The sequence below is a fragment of the Plectropomus leopardus genome, chromosome 14 (assembly GCF_008729295.1).
Source record: "Plectropomus leopardus isolate mb chromosome 14, YSFRI_Pleo_2.0, whole genome shotgun sequence".
In the NCBI taxonomy this organism is placed as follows: Eukaryota; Metazoa; Chordata; class Actinopteri; order Perciformes; family Serranidae; genus Plectropomus; species Plectropomus leopardus.
This window is the reverse complement of record NC_056476.1, coordinates 8,462,000-8,479,478: the sequence shown is the minus strand read 5'-3', so window position 1 is coordinate 8,479,478 and position 17,479 is coordinate 8,462,000. Positions and strand designations below refer to the sequence as shown.

The 17,479-nt window shown below is 38.2% G+C and overlaps 1 protein-coding gene across 1 annotated transcript; it reads left to right on the top strand.

The window, feature by feature from the left end:
• Nucleotides 1–724: 724 nt before the first annotated feature.
• On the top strand, nt 725–16,035 carry tmem62 (transmembrane protein 62). The gene is made up of 14 exons (XM_042501028.1): nt 725–908; nt 1,059–1,257; nt 3,193–3,304; nt 3,713–3,850; nt 5,326–5,371; nt 5,837–5,978; nt 7,609–7,733; nt 8,070–8,192; nt 8,871–9,026; nt 9,848–10,007; nt 10,600–10,798; nt 12,301–12,396; nt 12,628–12,746; nt 14,131–16,035. Exons 1-14 carry the CDS (start codon nt 862–864, stop codon nt 14,449–14,451), a joined length of 1,983 nt encoding a protein of 660 aa, XP_042356962.1. The 5' UTR covers nt 725–861; the 3' UTR covers nt 14,452–16,035.
• The last annotated feature ends 1,444 nt before the right edge of the window (nt 16,036–17,479 follow it).

The window sequence follows — 17,479 nt, the reverse complement described above, 5'->3', positions numbered from 1 at the left end:
TGTTTATTTTTATTTTTTTCTATGCTTATTGTATGAAGTTACTTTTTTTTAGATTTTTATTATGTAGCACTGACTATTTGTTTTTCCCCATATATTTTATACAGATTTGTTTTACTAGAATTCATTTTTTTTGAATCTATTTACTTTTGTTTATTTTTTTTTTATATGTTTATTGTGTGAAGTTACTTTTATCGTCAGATTTTTATTATGTTGCACTGACTATTTGTTTTTCCCATATAATTTAAACAGATTTTTGTTTTGCTAGATTCATTTTTATTTGTATCTATTTATTTTTGGTTAGTTTAGTTGTGTATGTTAATTGTATGAAGTTGCTTTATTTTCAGATTTTTATTATATAACACTGACTATCTGTCTACTGTTCATTTTTATTTGTATCTTATTATCTTATTTTTACATGTTTACTGTCTGAAGTTATTTTTATTTTCAGATTTTTACTATATTACATTGACTTTTGCAAGTTTTACAATGCATAAAACTGGGTTTTTTTTTTGCATAATAAATTTGATGCGGTCTATAATATTGTTCATTTTTTCACCAAGTAATTTGTTAGCGTGATTTTTAAAGAGTTTAAATGACAAATTAGTTAGAAACCCACCACTCCGCTTGACCGTTTCGTTATTCTCGTGTTTTCACGCGATAGCAGGTTAGTGTTGCAGTGGATTGCGGTCCCCGGAAAACAGTGTCAGAGTGGGACCTCTTCCTGCTCGCTGTTTCCCGGTGACGTTTTCACATCCAGCCGGTCAGTGTGCTGTGTTGTAGCTGGTAGGTAGCTAGCTGCTAGCTAACCTGCTGAGCTACCTCCTCCTCCGCCTCCGAGGGCAGCTGAGCGGAGAGCCGTGAATGAGCCCAATGCATCTCCCGTGGCCGCGATGGCAGCGACACAAACGGTCTGAGAACTTAGCTATGTAGCCAAATGGTTCACAATATCTGTAGTTAATGTTAGTGTGATTCGTGCCCTTAGCTGTTTCCACCAGTAGCTTAGCTTTTCTGTGTCCGGGACAGACGGCGGCAGCTAGCCCCCTCTCTCGCCACTACAGGAGGATGCTGAAGCTGTTCGGTGCGCTGGTTGTCCTCGGACTGGCCCTGGCGTGCATCACCTCCTGGGTGCTGGACAGCTACGACACGGCTTGGCACCCGAAACGGAGCGTTCAGCACCCCGCTGTCGGTGATGGATCTAAGGGGAGCTCTCCACCATTCCCCGGCGGCGAGTTGAGCAACATATTCTGGTTTATACAGGTGCGCTTTATTCTGTCCTGCTAGCTAGCTTTGTTTGGTGCAAGCCATTCACCAATAACCAGTGGTGGAATGTAACTAAGTACATTTACTCAAGTACTGTACTTAATTACAAATTTGAGGTACTTGTACTTTACTTGAGTCTTTTCATGTCACTTTATACTTTTACATCACTACATATAAGAGGGAAATACTGTATTTTTTACTTCACTAGATTTACCTGGACACTCAAGTTACTTAAGATTTTTGCATAAAAAACATCAGAGGGGTTTATGAAGTATTGGTTTGTTCTGAATTAAATATACCATTTTGATAAATATTTTTAAAATTATTTTAGGTTATGTGGGTGTTTTACGGGTGGGTTTTTTTAATCTAATAATTTAGAGTTTTTAGGATTTTTGAAAAAAAAATTAAATTGAGTTTTGGGGGTGTTTTTTGGGGGGGCTGTTTTGCTTGTTTGTTTTTGGGGGCTTTACTTTTTGTTTCTGGGTACTTTTAAACCTTAAAATACTTTTTTTCCTTAATATATTTACTAGGTACAGGTTTGAGGTACTTGTACTTTACTTGAGTATTTCCTTTTCATGTCACTTTATACCTTTAGCTCACTACATTTCAAGGGGAAATATTGTACTTTTTACTTCACTGCATTTATCTGAACGCTTTAGTTACTTTACACATTAAGATTTTTTGCATTAAAAAACATCAGAAGGGTTCATAAAACATTGTTTTGTTTTAAGTAAAATTGATTCGTTGCTTAATTAACCAGTTCATCAATAAAATAATAATAATAACAAGAAAAATTCTAATAATTTTGTGTTTTTTGGGTGGGTTTTTGTTTTAGAATTTTGAGTTTTTGGGGTGTTTTTTATTTGGCTCTTTTTTTTTTTTTTTTTTAGATTTTTCTGCACTGGGTACTTGCAGTACTTTTTCTCGACTATACTTACATATAGTTAGGTAAAGTTTTCAATGCAGGACTTAATCTTGTAAAATAGTATTTTTTACAGGGGTTATTGGTACTTTTCTCTTAAGTTAAGGATCTGAATACTTAAAACTATTGTCAATAACACTGTCTATATTCAACCAATACCTCTACTTTTAATGTCATAATCAAAAAATTAACATGACAGTAGAGTAGAAAACATTTTCTTTGCGGTGTATCATATGAAGCTAGCTGTGTCAGTTCACCCACTGGACTCGCTCTAAATGATTGACAGAAAGGGGTCACTGACCACAGAAGTGTGTCATTGTGAAGTAAAAATGTGCTTCGGCAACAAAGTAAGTTGTAGTCAGACTTTGCACCTTTTGTGTTTTACAACTCTCATACTAAGGGACTGTATTTTATTTATCAGAAGAGTGGGGTGGCTCAAGTTTGCCAAACACCATAACCATATTTTTTTAATTCACACTAAATGTAGGCATTGAATTGAATGCAATGAGTAAACATTACAAAAGTGAAAATGTGTCCTTAGATAAAATGTCCTTAAACATATCCATAGATATGTGAAAGTTAAAAAGTTGAAAATAAAATGTCGGAATTGCAAAAAATACTTTTACTATTGTCATGCATGCAGGAGAGCAGAATTTAATGTTTCCTACAAGATCTGTGGGCAGACCAAGTGCAGATGGTTTTGGTTTATGGCTTTTTTAGGAGGGATAAAATGAGCAATGAAATGAGGGTCATTGGGTATTTAAAGTTATTACAAAACACAACTATTTAAAGTCGTATGTTCCTCCCTTAAATCCAAATAAAAACACAGGAGCTTAAAAACACAGAGCTTAAAAAATAATATGACATGCCTCCCCAGTTTTGCATCACCCGTACCCCCTCATCAATAACAAACAGTCCCTAATGTGTTTAAAAGGCTACACAAAAAACAGTCTAAAGACCATTTTAATCTCTTTTATCCCTGATTTTGTTTATTTCATCTGTGGTTCAAGGTGTCCGATATTCACATAAGCCGATTTCATGACCCAAGACGCATTCCAGATTTTGAAAAGTTCTGCACGGATACAATTGAAGTGATCAAGCCGGCTCTGGTACTCGCAACAGGTACAGTAACCAGTTACTACTATGGACACTATTATGACGTCTGCTGGTGTGCGATTTGTGGTTATGTGTGTCTTTGAGTGACATTTTGAATTACCCTGTTGTATGAAATGTGCGATACAAATAAAGCTGCCTTGCCTCGTAGATGAAGGCCAGAGGGGCCCCTAACACTTTGGGCCCCTGGGCCTGTGCCTTGTGGGTTCGCTTGGTAATGACAATATGTCTCCACATAGTCCCACTGCAAAAATTAAGCCAAAATGTCTCAGATACAGCAGATACTGTATGTGTTCACTCTTCCTTTAGGACAATTAAGTCTTATCTTATCTTAAAGTTACTTGTGAGTTCTTGTCCTGGGGCGAACTGGGTGTGGCCCTATTGTTTTTCAGCTATATTTCTTCTCTCACCCCGCAGGGGATCTAACAGACGCTAAAACTGAGAGTAAGGTGGGCTCCCTCCAGCATGAGGTGGAGTGGCAGGCCTACCACAACATCCTCAAGAGGTCACGTGTGATGGAGCGCACGAGGTGGATAGACATCCGTGGAAATCATGGTGATTAACCGCAGCACTTTGTTATCTTAATGTTCTCTCCAAACTCACTGGTTCAATGGAAACATCCCAGAGTACAATTAAGATTTTCAGAGGAATCCATTAACTGTGGGCGCTCGTCCTTCCCCTCCTCTTCAATACAGCTCTCCCCTCTGTTATTGAATCTCAAGCTATTAGATCTGAAAGAAGATATGCTTGCCCCGTAACTGTCGGAAAGAAAAAAAGGAAAGCTAGTGATTGGATCTGGACTTTCTTCTGACAACTATTCTGCTCTTATTGATCGCAGTTGTTGATGTGTGTCCTGTCAGTTTATGGGTTCTATAGTAACAACAGATATCGTTCGATATCTTCCTGTAACATGAGGAAATCTGATTCTGATCAGATATGGGTCGCTCCATGGGGAATTTCTGCATTAGACGTTCTGCTGCTTAGTAGTAGAGTTCAATCAATTTCTGGGTTTGCTGGTCCGGCCTGGTGTAAAGATAAAACCGGTAGATTTCATGCAAACTGGCTGCACCACCACATACCATTATGAGACACAGCATGTGCTAACAGTAACACAGTCTAAATCCAATTTGTATTGCATTATTAATAAGCAATATGGCAACTTGATTAACGTTATATTATGTTGAAAAATGGACTAACAGAGACACTAGTGTCTGACAGGCCGAGAGCTGAGCCTGGCAATGTGAAGGAGATCAGATTTCAGTAGAGTTGGGAGGGGGAAAGAGTGGTGCATGTTGTGGGTTTTTTTTTTTACTAGAAAGTTCATGTGTTTTTCGGGGGGTTGATGGGATGAGAAATGATACTTTTAGTCTTTTAGTCTTAAAACTGCAGAAATATGACAACATTTTGGGTTTTAAGGCCGACGAAATAGTCATCCTAACTGGCCGCCAGCGACACAGTGCATCATTTTAAGTTTAACTTTTGTCGCCCTTTTTATCTCTATATCTGTTGCTTGCTTTGAAAGTGTCGCATTGGACAGAGAACAGATGATTCATTATTTTGAAGTTAGTTATCTACGTGATGTCTCCTTATGTTGCTATACAAAACAAAATAAGGTGGCAGCTGGCTGGCGGGAGATCGTTGGGAAGCTGAATGTTTGGACCATAACTAAAAACAACCTACTTGCTGTTGGCTCTATTGTATGAATTTTCCAGTAAATATCACAATATAAAAGGTGTTTTTTTTGTTTCTAAAGTAACGTTACAAATATAGGACGATAGCAAGTACTCACAAATCTTTTAAATGGTTATGTCTTTAGCACATAGCTGATAGCTACGTGATTTGTTTATATTAGGTGGCAGAAGTGCTTATTTATCTGATTCAGTGCAGACAGAGAGCTCCAATATGACAAACCGGTTTGAAAATGTTTAGACCGGCCCAATCCTACTTAGCAGCAGACCATAAAGCTGTTGTCTTGTCTTTTATAGTTCATATTCTGCTAAATCTCACACTTATTTCATTTCTTCTGACAGATGCCTTCAATATTATTTCACTGGACAGCATCAACAATTATTACCGGTCAGTATGAAAGGTCAACGCTACAGTAAATTCCTGATTTACACCCAGGCAGATTGTATTCCTGCATGTCCAAAAGCAGCCGGCTGAGTGTGAAGTCGATCAGAGCACGCAGTAACTTCAGTGCCTCTGAAACATGAGCAGTTGCAGACCTATTTATTGCCAATAATCCAAGCTGTCTGAGCTTCTAGAGGACTAAAATAGAGGCAGAATCTTCTGATAGAAATTATGTTTTATGTGACGTTGCTGCTTCTGTTAATACTGATTGATCTTTCATCTCCTCAATAATCTTAATGTTGTGGTTGTCCTCTGCCAGACAAAGTTCTGTCTCCTATGCAAGCCTAATTTATTTATTTAAAATGCATCAAATTATCTCAGGACTCTATGAGGATTGGAGCTGCTGGCTGGCTCAGTCCCAGACTGCTATATCTCGTTGCTCACATTGACTTTTTTTTCAATTTTCTTTAGGAAATACTCAGCTAATCAGAAAGTAGGCTCTTTCCATTATGTTCACAAAACTCCCTTTGGCAACTACTCCTTTGTCTGTGCGGACGCCACTCTGACTCCTGGACCCAAGAGGCCGTACAATTTCTTTGGGATTCTCAACCAGGTGAAACTGTCTGCACCTTCTCCTCTGAACATTAACATTCGCTGAATGTGTGGCAAACTTCAGAAAGCAGAAAACTTTGAGTACTGCAATCACTTGTTCATATTATTACCCTTGAAGATTAGAGGTCTTGTGAGATTTAAAGGTATACTATGCAGAATTTTCCTGAAACAATGTATAGAGTCCGTCTATGGGCTCTACCTTACACCTGGTGCAACACAGTGTAACACAACTGTCACTGCTAGTTTCAGACTGATGCAGTTGTCATTTTGACGGCCAGCGTCCATGTTGTGTAAGTACTTGCACCCATCTGTGCACCCCTGGGCATGTAGGTTGTGAATGAGGTGTTGTCAGGTGCATTTTTGGCATATTGCTATTCTGACGCAGCAAAAAGCGATTGTGCCATTGACTAACAGAAACTTGCTCTAAAGTCAATAGTGAAGTGTTTTCCTGCTATTTGAAGAGCACATTATTCAGATATTCAGATGAACCTACATAGGCAGGTTCACAACCCATGTACACTCTGCCTGTTTGCAGGAGAGGCCTTGATGAGTTACAGGTAGATGAAATAATACATAATTAATGAGGAAAATGTTAATTACATTATCTAAAATGGGAACATAGCAGAGAGCAGAGCAGAGCTGCTGTGCGATTACTCATTAACACACGACAGGATGAAGATCAAGATAAACTTTATTGTCACCGGGGGAAATTTGTCTTGGGCTACAGTACAACACAAGGCTGCAATTACAAACAATACTATAGACAAACAACACAGCGATACACTGATGACACAAATTAGGTGTCACCTAAAGATTAGGAAGCAAAGTTATATGGGCTTCATGTATTGCACCAGCTCTATAATATTGCACCAGCTTCTGCAATCACAGTAATACTGCACAGTACAATATTGCACCAAAAAAAGCACAATATTCGCTGCAGTGATGTTACTGCTCTTACTGCATAACTGACAGCAGAAAACTGTTTGCTTCTTTAATTTGCTGAATCATTGTACCAGGTGGAGAAGCACTAGTCTTTTAAAGGAAATGGGAGATGATAAATTGGTTGAATTCATGCTATGCCCAAAACACACCTGTGATTAATTAAGGGATTAAAAACAACCCCTTTGCAAGTTGCCCCTTATTTTGCACCCACATTATGCTCTGTTTAACCAGCACAAGTTGAGTTGGAAATGCCCTAAATGCACATGCGCGACTTTGTACTCTAGATTGTTTAAATAGGGCCCTATATGTTTATTTTTATGAGTCTTTACTATAGACTTATACAAAAGTAATCCCTCTCAGTCGTCACTTATGACCCACTTTAAGTGGTTGCTGTTTTCCAGCCTTTACTTTCTTAATTTCTTCTTAGCGAGGCAAAACACCAAGTGGAGTGAATGTGGGGTTGGCTTTAAATGTTGCCGGCGATACTGTTTGCCTATAGTAACTGACAATTCCTGCATAGCATACCTGCAAGGTCCCACCCTTATAAGGGAATGTGGTATAGTAAACAGAAGTGAAAAAAAATGTGGTAATTTTAAACAGTGCTGTAAATGTGACTAAACAAAGCACTAATACACTGTAAGAATAATGCATGAAATGGGACATTGTTTCTTTTTCTCAATGTATGCCAGACTCAAATGGACCTGCTGGACACGTTCAGAGCTGAGAGTCTGAAAAGCAACCAGTCGATCTGGTTTGGCCACTACACCACCTCCACTGTCGTCTCCCCGTCTCCAGGAGTTCGGGACATGATGAGGTAAAAAAAATGCTGTATGTTTGAAGCCAAACCTTTTTTTTTTTTTAAACAGGGTATGTAAATGCATGTTGTGTAAATGCATGTCCTCAGTAAGTCATTCTGCAAATGACAGTGTGACAAGCTTTTGACATGCACGTTAGATTTTATCACACATTCTTAACATGATGAAGTGTTTGACTGGCATGTGCTTTTAATTTGATCCTTTTAAATATATACAAATCCAAGTGACGAGACATTTATTTTTTAGAATCCTTTTGTTTTGCATTTTCAGGACTAATCAAATTATTTTCAAGAGCATGTTATTACATTCCTTACATTTGGACTTCTGTTGGTTAGATCTGCAGTTGCATATCTGTGTGGTCACCTGCATACACTCGGCGGCCTGATGCCCGTCCTCCACAGCCGACACCCACAAGGCACCCTGGAGCTGGAGCTGGGCGACTGGATGGATAACCGCAGGTATGAAAACCAACAGGATTGTAAAATATTTCTATTTTATCTGCTCTATATTTCTTTAAAATATGGTGTTTTTGTCTGTGCCATATCACTGTCACCTTTTATATGGGTTTTTTTCAGCTCTTTGATTAATTCTTTTTTTCTCTTTCTTTGCTAATCCTGCCCAGTATAAAGCGTACACTGACTGTGAAACTTTGTCTGGGAAAATGTAAACATAGTCTCTTCCTGTCAGCGTGCAATAAATGGTTTAATCTGATTTCGTAGGAAATCGGTCGCAGGGACAGGCATTAAGAATAACCATATAGAAGAGAATAAAATAACCACAGCTGTAGGTCTTGTTCGCTTATGTAAGTCATATAGAGGCATCAGTATGAAACTGAGACTGTTTCATAACTAGTAAAAACTCTTTGTAGCTGCTTTAAATATATTAATCATTTCAAATTATGCCATTTATCCTTGTCTGGTTTGCCTTAATTTGATTAATGATATCATTAGGAATTCTTGTTGTATAGAAAATAAAAAAAATGTGTGGTAATGTAATAATAAATAATTCAAGGCCATATCGTCTATTGTATTTCATGACTGTAAATACTGCATTAGATCTCTTTCATTGTGCTAATAAAAAATCTTAAAGTTAACTTGGTGAACCCTGCAGAAACCCCGTCTCATGTCTGTCTCCAGGTACAGAGTTTTGGCCTTTGACCACGACCTGCTGAGTTTCTCTGACCTGAGGTTTGAGCAGTGGCCCGCAGTGCTCATCACCAACCCCAAGGATGCACAGTACTTGCACCCAGGAGTGGAGCCGCTGGGTCGAATACGGAGGTCGACCCACATCAGGTGTCTATTCTGTGTGTGTTGATTGTTTGTTTAAATGTAAACTCCTCATAGGCTCGAGTACACACATTTTTCGAGCACCTGCACCTTGTGTTCCCAGCTTGCAGTGTGGGCTAATGCATCACTGTTAAATAAACGGTAGTTTACATCTGTGCAGGTTATGTTTTGGGGTTTGTGGTGTGTTTGATTACTACTAGCAGTACTGTTTCTGCAGACATAGGGACAGTTTTTAATGCCATTTGGTAAAAAGTTAGTTTGTTAATCTTTTGAAGGATTTGTTAAAATAAGGAGGCAAGGCGCTACTAACATTTTTTGTGAGAACCTTACGATTTTTTTCATTGTGGATTAATCTGTTGCTCATTTGCTGATAAATCAGTTAGTTGTTAGATCTATGAAATTTCTATAAATGGTGAATTATGTCAATCAGTGTTTTCCAAAGCCCAAGATTACGTCCTTAAATGTCTTGTTTTGTCTAAAACCCAAAAATATTATTTTACTGTCACAGAGAAGAAAAGAAAACAAAATATTATATATTTAAGAAGCTGGAAACAGAAAATATTGACTTTTTTGCCTAAAAAATATTCAAACTGATTAATTGAAATTGCAGGATTTATTTTAAAAGTTGACAACCAATAGATAAACCATTGCAGATATAATATATCCCCTGTAATTGTTAAATATTGAATGTAACATGATGCAAATCTAGATTTTTTTTTTAAAACAACAAACATAAAGTGTTTTTCACCATGCAACAAAAAAGCGCAATGTCGCTGTCTTTGTCTGATGTTTAATATAAAAACATTTATTTTCTTGGATCTTTAAAGGATCTTGGCGTTCTCTGAGGCCCAAATCACAGCGGTGCATGTGAGCGTAGATGGGGAACCTCTGGGGAAAGGCCACTCAGCGGGAGGTCCTCTCTACATTCTGCTGTGGGATCCGTCTCTCTACCTCACTGGACTGCACACCATCAGAGTTAAAGTGGAGGTCAGTGCAGCATTCATTTATCTTCCATTTAAAGTGTTCAGAGACTTTTAAATATTTAATGGGTCTTTATTGAATTTGTTTGCTAGAGTTTAATTTTGATTCAGTTGATGTAGATATGCTGTCTGGGGCACTGTGGCTTTTATATTTATTATTTTTATATAAATAAATAATTTTTTCATCTTTGTAACTGCCATTTTTGCTTGTTTTTTTTGTTTTTGTTTTGCAAAAATGTGTTGTTTTTTTTATCAGATACTCAAATTACAGTGCAAGTGCAGTTCCAAAAATGTGTCAGGTGTGCATTTGTGCATTTGAAAAAAATATTTCAAAAAAAAAAAGTGAATGTACAAAGATAATTGTCAAAAAAACAAAAGTAAAGAAGCAAAAACAAAACAAAAAAACATTTATCATAAGGATTACTTTTGCTATTTTGAATGGTGATTTTTATTTTAAAAAAATTATCACCATAATTAATGTTACCTTTTATATGTCATAGCTTTACTCTTATTGTAAGTGCTATATGTGCTATACAAATAAAATCTGCCTTGCCTTATAGAATTAACCCTTCTTTCTCTTCTTTTTGTGTGTGCGTCAGGACTCGGCAGGCCGGTCGTCAGTGCAGGAGCAGCACTTTACTCTGGAGGACGACCTGACTCCCAGCTTCGGTTTCGTGCAGTCCTTCATCCTCCTCACAGACCACTACATCCTTGGCCGAGTGGCCTTCATATTTATGATGCTGCTGAATGTCGGGGTGCTGCTGGCCTTCAGGTTCCTGCGTGTTCCTGCTGGGAGAGGTGAGCTGTCACCGACTGCCCTTCAAATACATTCATCGTCATATTTAAAAAAAAATAAAAAATTATTAGAGGCAACTATAAAGCACTTAATTGATGTCCATATTCTGATTTATCATGTTAATAAATAAAGATTTAAAGGGTAGCTTAAGTATTTTTCAACTGGGACCCTATTTTCTCTTTTTTATTTTTCTCTAAGTGACTAAAGAGAACAACATTTTTTTTAATGGGTCCAGTATTAAGCAAGAGGGCTGCAGCCAGGACCCGCAAAACAATCTGCGATGTAACCACTCAGAGGAATGTGCACATCGTCAATGTATGTTGGTTTTGCCACTGACAGGCTCAAATTCTTATTATTGTATGTCAAATGTCATTATAGAAAGGATCCTACAGAGACAGACCTTTTTGTCAAAGAGTAAGATCATTTTTGTGTAAGCAGAAAAGGCCGCCATTGAGGTCGCCAAATCCACCAGACTTCGTTTAAATGAACAGTACTTTAATCTTTGTAAAACACACTTCATTCAGAGTCATAGGAACAAAATAAAACTCACAAAACTGTCTTGGTTTGTCTTTCTCCACTCCAACAATTACCAACTCAATTTGATTGAAATAAAGTCTTAATTCCCCCAGTTAGATGAGGAAATAGGCTGGCTCTATACACGCTAAAATGACTGTTTATTTACATGAAGTCTGGTGGCTTAAGCAGTAGTGATTTCAGAGCTGTTTCTGGTTAAACAAAAAAGTTTTATTTCTGTAGGGATCCTTTTCATAATGTTGTCAGACACTTATAATCATGATCTGAGCCTGTCAGCGGTGCGTAATAGCCATGAGTGGTTACATTGCAGCCTTTTTGTCGCTGATGGCTGCAGCACTCTCACTCAAGACTGGACTAATTTTGAAAATTATATTCCAATTAGTCACTTAGACACAAAAATGACGGAAAATAGAGTTCATGTTGGAAAACACTAAACTAACCCCTCTGGTGTAATAATAATTATTCTTAGTACTCCAGCTCTAAAATCCTTACACTGGCTACCCTGGCCCTCAAAGAATTGATGTTAAAATCTTGCTGCTTGTCTATCAATCACTCTGTGGCTTAGTGCCAAAATACATCTCTGACATGCTTGTGATATATGAAATTTCGAGGAGCCCTCAGGAGATCAGGGGCTGGTCTGCTCCACCCCGTAATGACAGAAAACTTATTCCTAAATTTCATTTTATAACATTTTAAATAATATTTTTATCTTTGCAACTCTTGTCTGCACTTCTGATATTTTTCATTGTGATTTTTATTTTATTTTTTTCAAATTACGTAGTAATAATTTTACCTTTGATATCCTATCTCTTTACTCTCTGATTGATAAAATCTGTATCCTTTATTACGTTCATCATTCATTGCTCTGTAAAGGACTTTGAATTGCCTGGTTGTATGAAATGTGTTATACAAATAGAGCAGCCTTGCCTTTCTTCTGATATTCATACATTGCTTTGTCTATCATCCGCAGGATTGACCTCTCAAGCGTGTATGTCGCTCCATATGGTCAGCACAACAGACTCCTTCTACTACTCTCTGCTGCTGTTCAACCTGTGTACAGCCTTAGGTGGGTCAGCTGCTTGGTCTCATCACAAAAATAGTATCGTTATGGCAAATCTACACAATATTTCTGAATTAAAGACCTAACTCTACTGCATAATGTAATTTTTTGTGGTTGTCACATTACCAGTATAAAAAATAAAGTAAAAATCCTGGTTTGTTTACAAGATCTTCTTGTAATCCTGCATCTGTTCCTGTGTCAATAACCCCTCTCTTGTTTCCACGTCTTTTCTCTCAGGCCCGTGGTTCATAGGAGAGTTGATAGATGGCCATAGTGGTGCCTGCTTCGCCTTCGGGGTGTTCATCGATGGACACTTCCTGGAGGGCAGTCTCACTTACGTTGTTGGAGTCGTTCAAGTAAGAAAACCAGTTTTATGCAACACATCTACATCTCAGTTATGCATGCAAGTCATGCATGTGTGCATGATATATACATATATGCGCAATGCCTAACACTTACAAGCAATGCTTTTATTAGCAAAAAGCACATCCTTTTAGTTTTCAGACCCGCAACTTCACTGTTTTGCTTCACCCTCTCTGCTCTCATAGTGTTGTTATTCTATTTTCATCATAAAAGATGTAAAATCAGCTGTATTCTTTCTGCCCAGCACCGAATGGCAGACTGAAAAAGTGAGCAACTAGCTGGTGAACATAGTGGAGCATTTTGTAGCTAAAAAGGCAAATATTTCCCTCAGGAGCCAGTGGAGACCATCATCAGTTGGCCAGAAACCCAAATGTGTGTTGATGTTGCTCCATATCTCTGTAATTACAAAACTGTTTGCTAACTAACTGTCCATATCAGCTTTAAGATATAAAATGTAGGATTTTCCTAAAAAACAATGTATACACTCACACAAGACTAATCCCTCTTTATCAGCACTTATGACCCTCTAGAAGTGTGTGTCGGTGTATTTATCTGAAGATTTTCTTACCTTCTGTGTTGGGGACATTTATAGCGTATATGCCCGCAGCGCTCAGGTGAGGTCTGGCTTCATAAAAATGTAGCAGTTGGTGGTTAAAAGCCGTAATCAGCAGGCATCCAAGAGTCAAAGCGCCAAAAAAATGCAAACATAGCAAGTCGAAATGTCAGTGGATCAGGGGTTGGTTGTTACGTTCACTTTTGCTGGTGAGCGTGTTTACAAACAGTAACCAACAATCCTGCATAGTATACCTTTCAAAGATGGTAATATGTCGGTGTTGTGTTTTTAGCTTGTTCCTGCTGCCACTAAGTAGCCAAAACAGAAGTTAGTGCAGGTTTTTTTGCATATTGTCACATTAATTGACATTTTTTTGCTTAATATGTTCCACTGACATACTAGTGAACCCTCAAGAGACTCCAACAGGTCTCAAAATTAAAAAGCAGGTCACAAGATAATTGATTCTTAATTATTTTTCCCTTTTTAGGTCTTTTTCCCAAGTAAAACACAAAATACTTGAACTCTTCAGGCTATAAAAATCCTTCAAATTAATCTGTCAAGAAAAGATCCGTTTGTTTGAGCTGCTCAGATGTCATGTTCACTCTAACCTGTGTTAAGAGGCTACAGGTACATTTTTTATTTATCTTTGGGCATCACAGGCCGACTGCCTTGCGCATCAATTCATAAAATTTGCGCTTAACCGATTCTGTACCCACTTCAACCATCCATTCATCTTTTTAGTTGGCTCTATTTTTTCTTGAAACTACTCACTGAGATACTGAAAGACTAATCACGTCTAACAGGACTCATTTCCTCTCTGCCAGCTTTTATTTTTCAACATGCCGCTCACCTGCTATCTCTGCTGGAGCCTCCATCACCGTTGCCGTGGCAACACCTTCCGATCCCACTTCCTGCGGCCGGGCTGCCGCTGGCGGACTCTGGTGGTTCACTTCTTCATGCTGCTGCTGCTCACCTGGCAGGCCCACTCCTGCTACTTTCTGCTGGAGACGTATGGCCCCATGGCCTTTTTCCTGTCTCCGGTCCGCACATGGGCGCTCGGGCTTAGTCTGCTTTTGGTGTACCACGCCTGGACAGGCCCCGCCCCTCTCGTACGCAACAACAGCAAGAGCGTGTCTCCCTCTTGACAGTAATTGCACTGTGCCACCACGATTTCCCTTGAGCCTGACTCACAGATATATTTTGCTGTCTCTATCCACCCCGAAAGCCTCAATTTTCCCCACACAGCAGCAGCGGCCCCTCTCTCCTCCTTTCTTTCTCTCCTCCTTCCAGAAGCCACTTCACAGTACATCTCTCACTATCCTGTTTATCAGTAGTATTGTTTACTTAATATGCATGTTATTGTAAAGCACCGGTGAGCACATCTCTGGCCATATACATAGCAATGTGTACAGTGTAAAAAAACAAAACCACTTGGATACATTGGGGGTGAAATAGCCAATTTTGAGCTATGTGAAACCTCGTCCAATGTGTGCTGCAGTTAAAGGGATAGTTTGGATTTTTTTAAGTGGTGTTGTATGAGGTATTTATCCATAGCCAGTATATTACCCAGACTAGACAGCGGTTGGCAAACCCCCATTTTGGAGAAGTAGGCAGGAGTACCACCACGGAAGATTTTTGTATTTCAGCCACATAAAATAATTAATATCACTTTAATTGTGCGCTATGTTTAGCATATTTTCGTTATTTTACCTTGCTGTCAGACAGCCCTGTCAGGTTGGAAAATGAAGCTGTTATATCGCTGTCCTCAAAGCCACCGGCCTCCATTGACTCCATTCAAGGTTTCCACGGTCATGAAAAACCTGGAAAAGTCATGGAATTTCACATTCACATTTACAAGACCTGTGGAAAATTCATGGAATTGGTAAAAACCATTGAATGTTTTGAAAAAGTCATGAAATTTATTGTGAATGTGAAATTGTCACAGTAATCTCCAGTAGATAACCTTCCACGTAAAGTAACAAAACAGTAAGTTAATTTTCTGTATCCGTCGACGCAGCACTGCTCTGATAACTAATAATATAATCTAGTATTTTTTTAAAGAAAAAACGAGAAGAAAAATTAATTTACAGCTGATCTCGGTGGTGATTTAATTAAATATTTATGGAAGCATAGTGTAGTGTCCAGACTCAGTTCTGTCTTCTCTTGTCCAGCACTTAGTATTTGTCGTCTGGATGTGCATGCTTTTGCAAACTCTAGGTTGTTTTTTTTTCCTTTTTTTTTTTTTGCCATCATGTAGTCGTCATCATTTTCTCTCTGGGTTTGTCTCTCTGTTCCTGTATGCCAGCGAGCTGAAATAATATTTGAATATCAGGTATGTTTGAAAAATGCTGGGTAAGTGTGACACGAACAAAAGAAATGATAAAGATTTGCCTTTTTTGGCCATAAGAATGTGTGGGAATCCTGAATATTGTTATATCTTCAAAGTTACCAGACTGCATCGACAAAAGCTGTAATTTTACCTCACCAAACATGGGAGTAGCTGGTCTACCAATGCTTTATTGGTTAGTTTGTGTTTGTTGTGCTGCTTTGTTGTTTTAGTGTGATCGGATTCAGCAAAGTCACACAATAATACAAAAATACTAACTGACGAGGCAGTGGTAGATCAGCAACTCGTGTGTTGTGAGAGGTATAATTACTGTCTTTGTCAATGGAGTCTGGCTTTGAAGAGAGCAGTAGAGCACTTTCCTGATTAAAAAAAGGTCTGTCTGACAGCAAGGTAAAGGGTGAAAAACTTTAAAAATAGCAAAATTTGAACTGAATTTCATCTTTTTGTGTGTGTCTAAAATACCTTGTGTAGCTGCCCTTGAACACAGCAGTAAATCACTTAGATTCTGTGTCGCAGTCTTTCCTGTTTCTCCAAACTTGAGGCCTGCTGACCACCATCTACTGTACTGACTATGGATAAGTACCTCAAATGACCCCACTTAAAAAAAATCCCAACTAGCCCTTTAACAGTATATTCTGGTGTGGTTTAAGCTGACTCATCTACTTGAGCTTTAGCACTTTTTGGAAGTGTTGCCTTGGCCGAATGCCACTTCACCACTGCCAAAGGATGAATAAGAAAGATTTCACCTTTTATTCTTCCCTCTGAAAATCATTTTCATTCACTAATGAAGGCTGGACGTGCCAAACCGCTCCTCGTGTTTACCCTCCGACACAAATTATGTGGGTAAGAAAGCCTTGTTTTGTTTAATATGAGCTTTCCTAACACCCCATGGCTGACAGAAAGTGGTCGTTACTGACGAAACGCAGGTAATGCAACCTAGACGATCATATTTTCAAATGTTTATTCTGCTGGAAATCACAGAAAGGAAATTACAAATCAATCAGATACTGTAGTTAAGCTGTGTACAAGTAGTTAACGATTGAAAGTGTTTTTAAATAAAATGAATTCCATTGCACACAACTGCCACTTAAATACGTCTCAATATTGGCATTGAATAGTCATATCAAAAACTTCAATGCCGGTTTTCACCAAAACACAAAAACAGGCCGGCCTGACTCTTCGTGCTCCTTCAACGTGAATACAGAAAGCAGCTGTTTGTTTCTCAGGAATGTGAGCACTTGAACAATAGGCAGTAGTATTTCAGGACAATGTTTTATACTCCATAGTAGCTCAGTGAACTAAGAAACCATGTTAAACAATCGAGATGTGTGGTGGCTAAAAAAACTAAACAAAATGAATGTGTTAAAGATGTGAAATGAGATGAACAAGTACTATGCTGTTTTTTTTAATTATTCTTTCTGATTGTACTGAGTGATTTATTTTTTTCCCTTTATGTTATATATCTGCACTGGAAATGGGGCATTCCTTGCGTTGGAAGTTAATTTGACAGCTTTTGTGCGTGAAAACGATGTTTGTCTGTATTGTTCCAAATACCTTTTTTTGTGAAGGTGTGAGAGCAGTAAACTGTGTCTGTTGCACTCTAATTCAATCCTTTATAGTCAGTAATAGCCGGTGCCTGGATTCAGCAAGAACAAACTGATCCAAAAGAAAAAAAACAAATTGTATGGAAGCCCATTTATGCCAATGCGATGAAATTTAAAAAAAAAAATCACTGTAAAAATATTTCTTGAAATAATAAGTTAATGGAAATAACAAACGTTCTCATATTTACTTTTTATTTAAAACTAATCTGAAGCTTTCTCAAA

Bases quoted from the DNA above. Each gene is read 5' to 3' on its own strand.
- tmem62 (XM_042501028.1), top strand. From the start codon at position 862: ATGAGCCCAATGCATCTCCCGTGGCCGCGATGGCAGCGACACAAACG. The intron at 3,305-3,712 runs GTACAGTAACCA...CTCACCCCGCAG, and splicing joins GGCTCTGGTACTCGCAACAG to GGGATCTAACAGACGCTAAA. The intron at 10,799-12,300 runs GTGAGCTGTCAC...TATCATCCGCAG, and splicing joins GCGTGTTCCTGCTGGGAGAG to GATTGACCTCTCAAGCGTGT.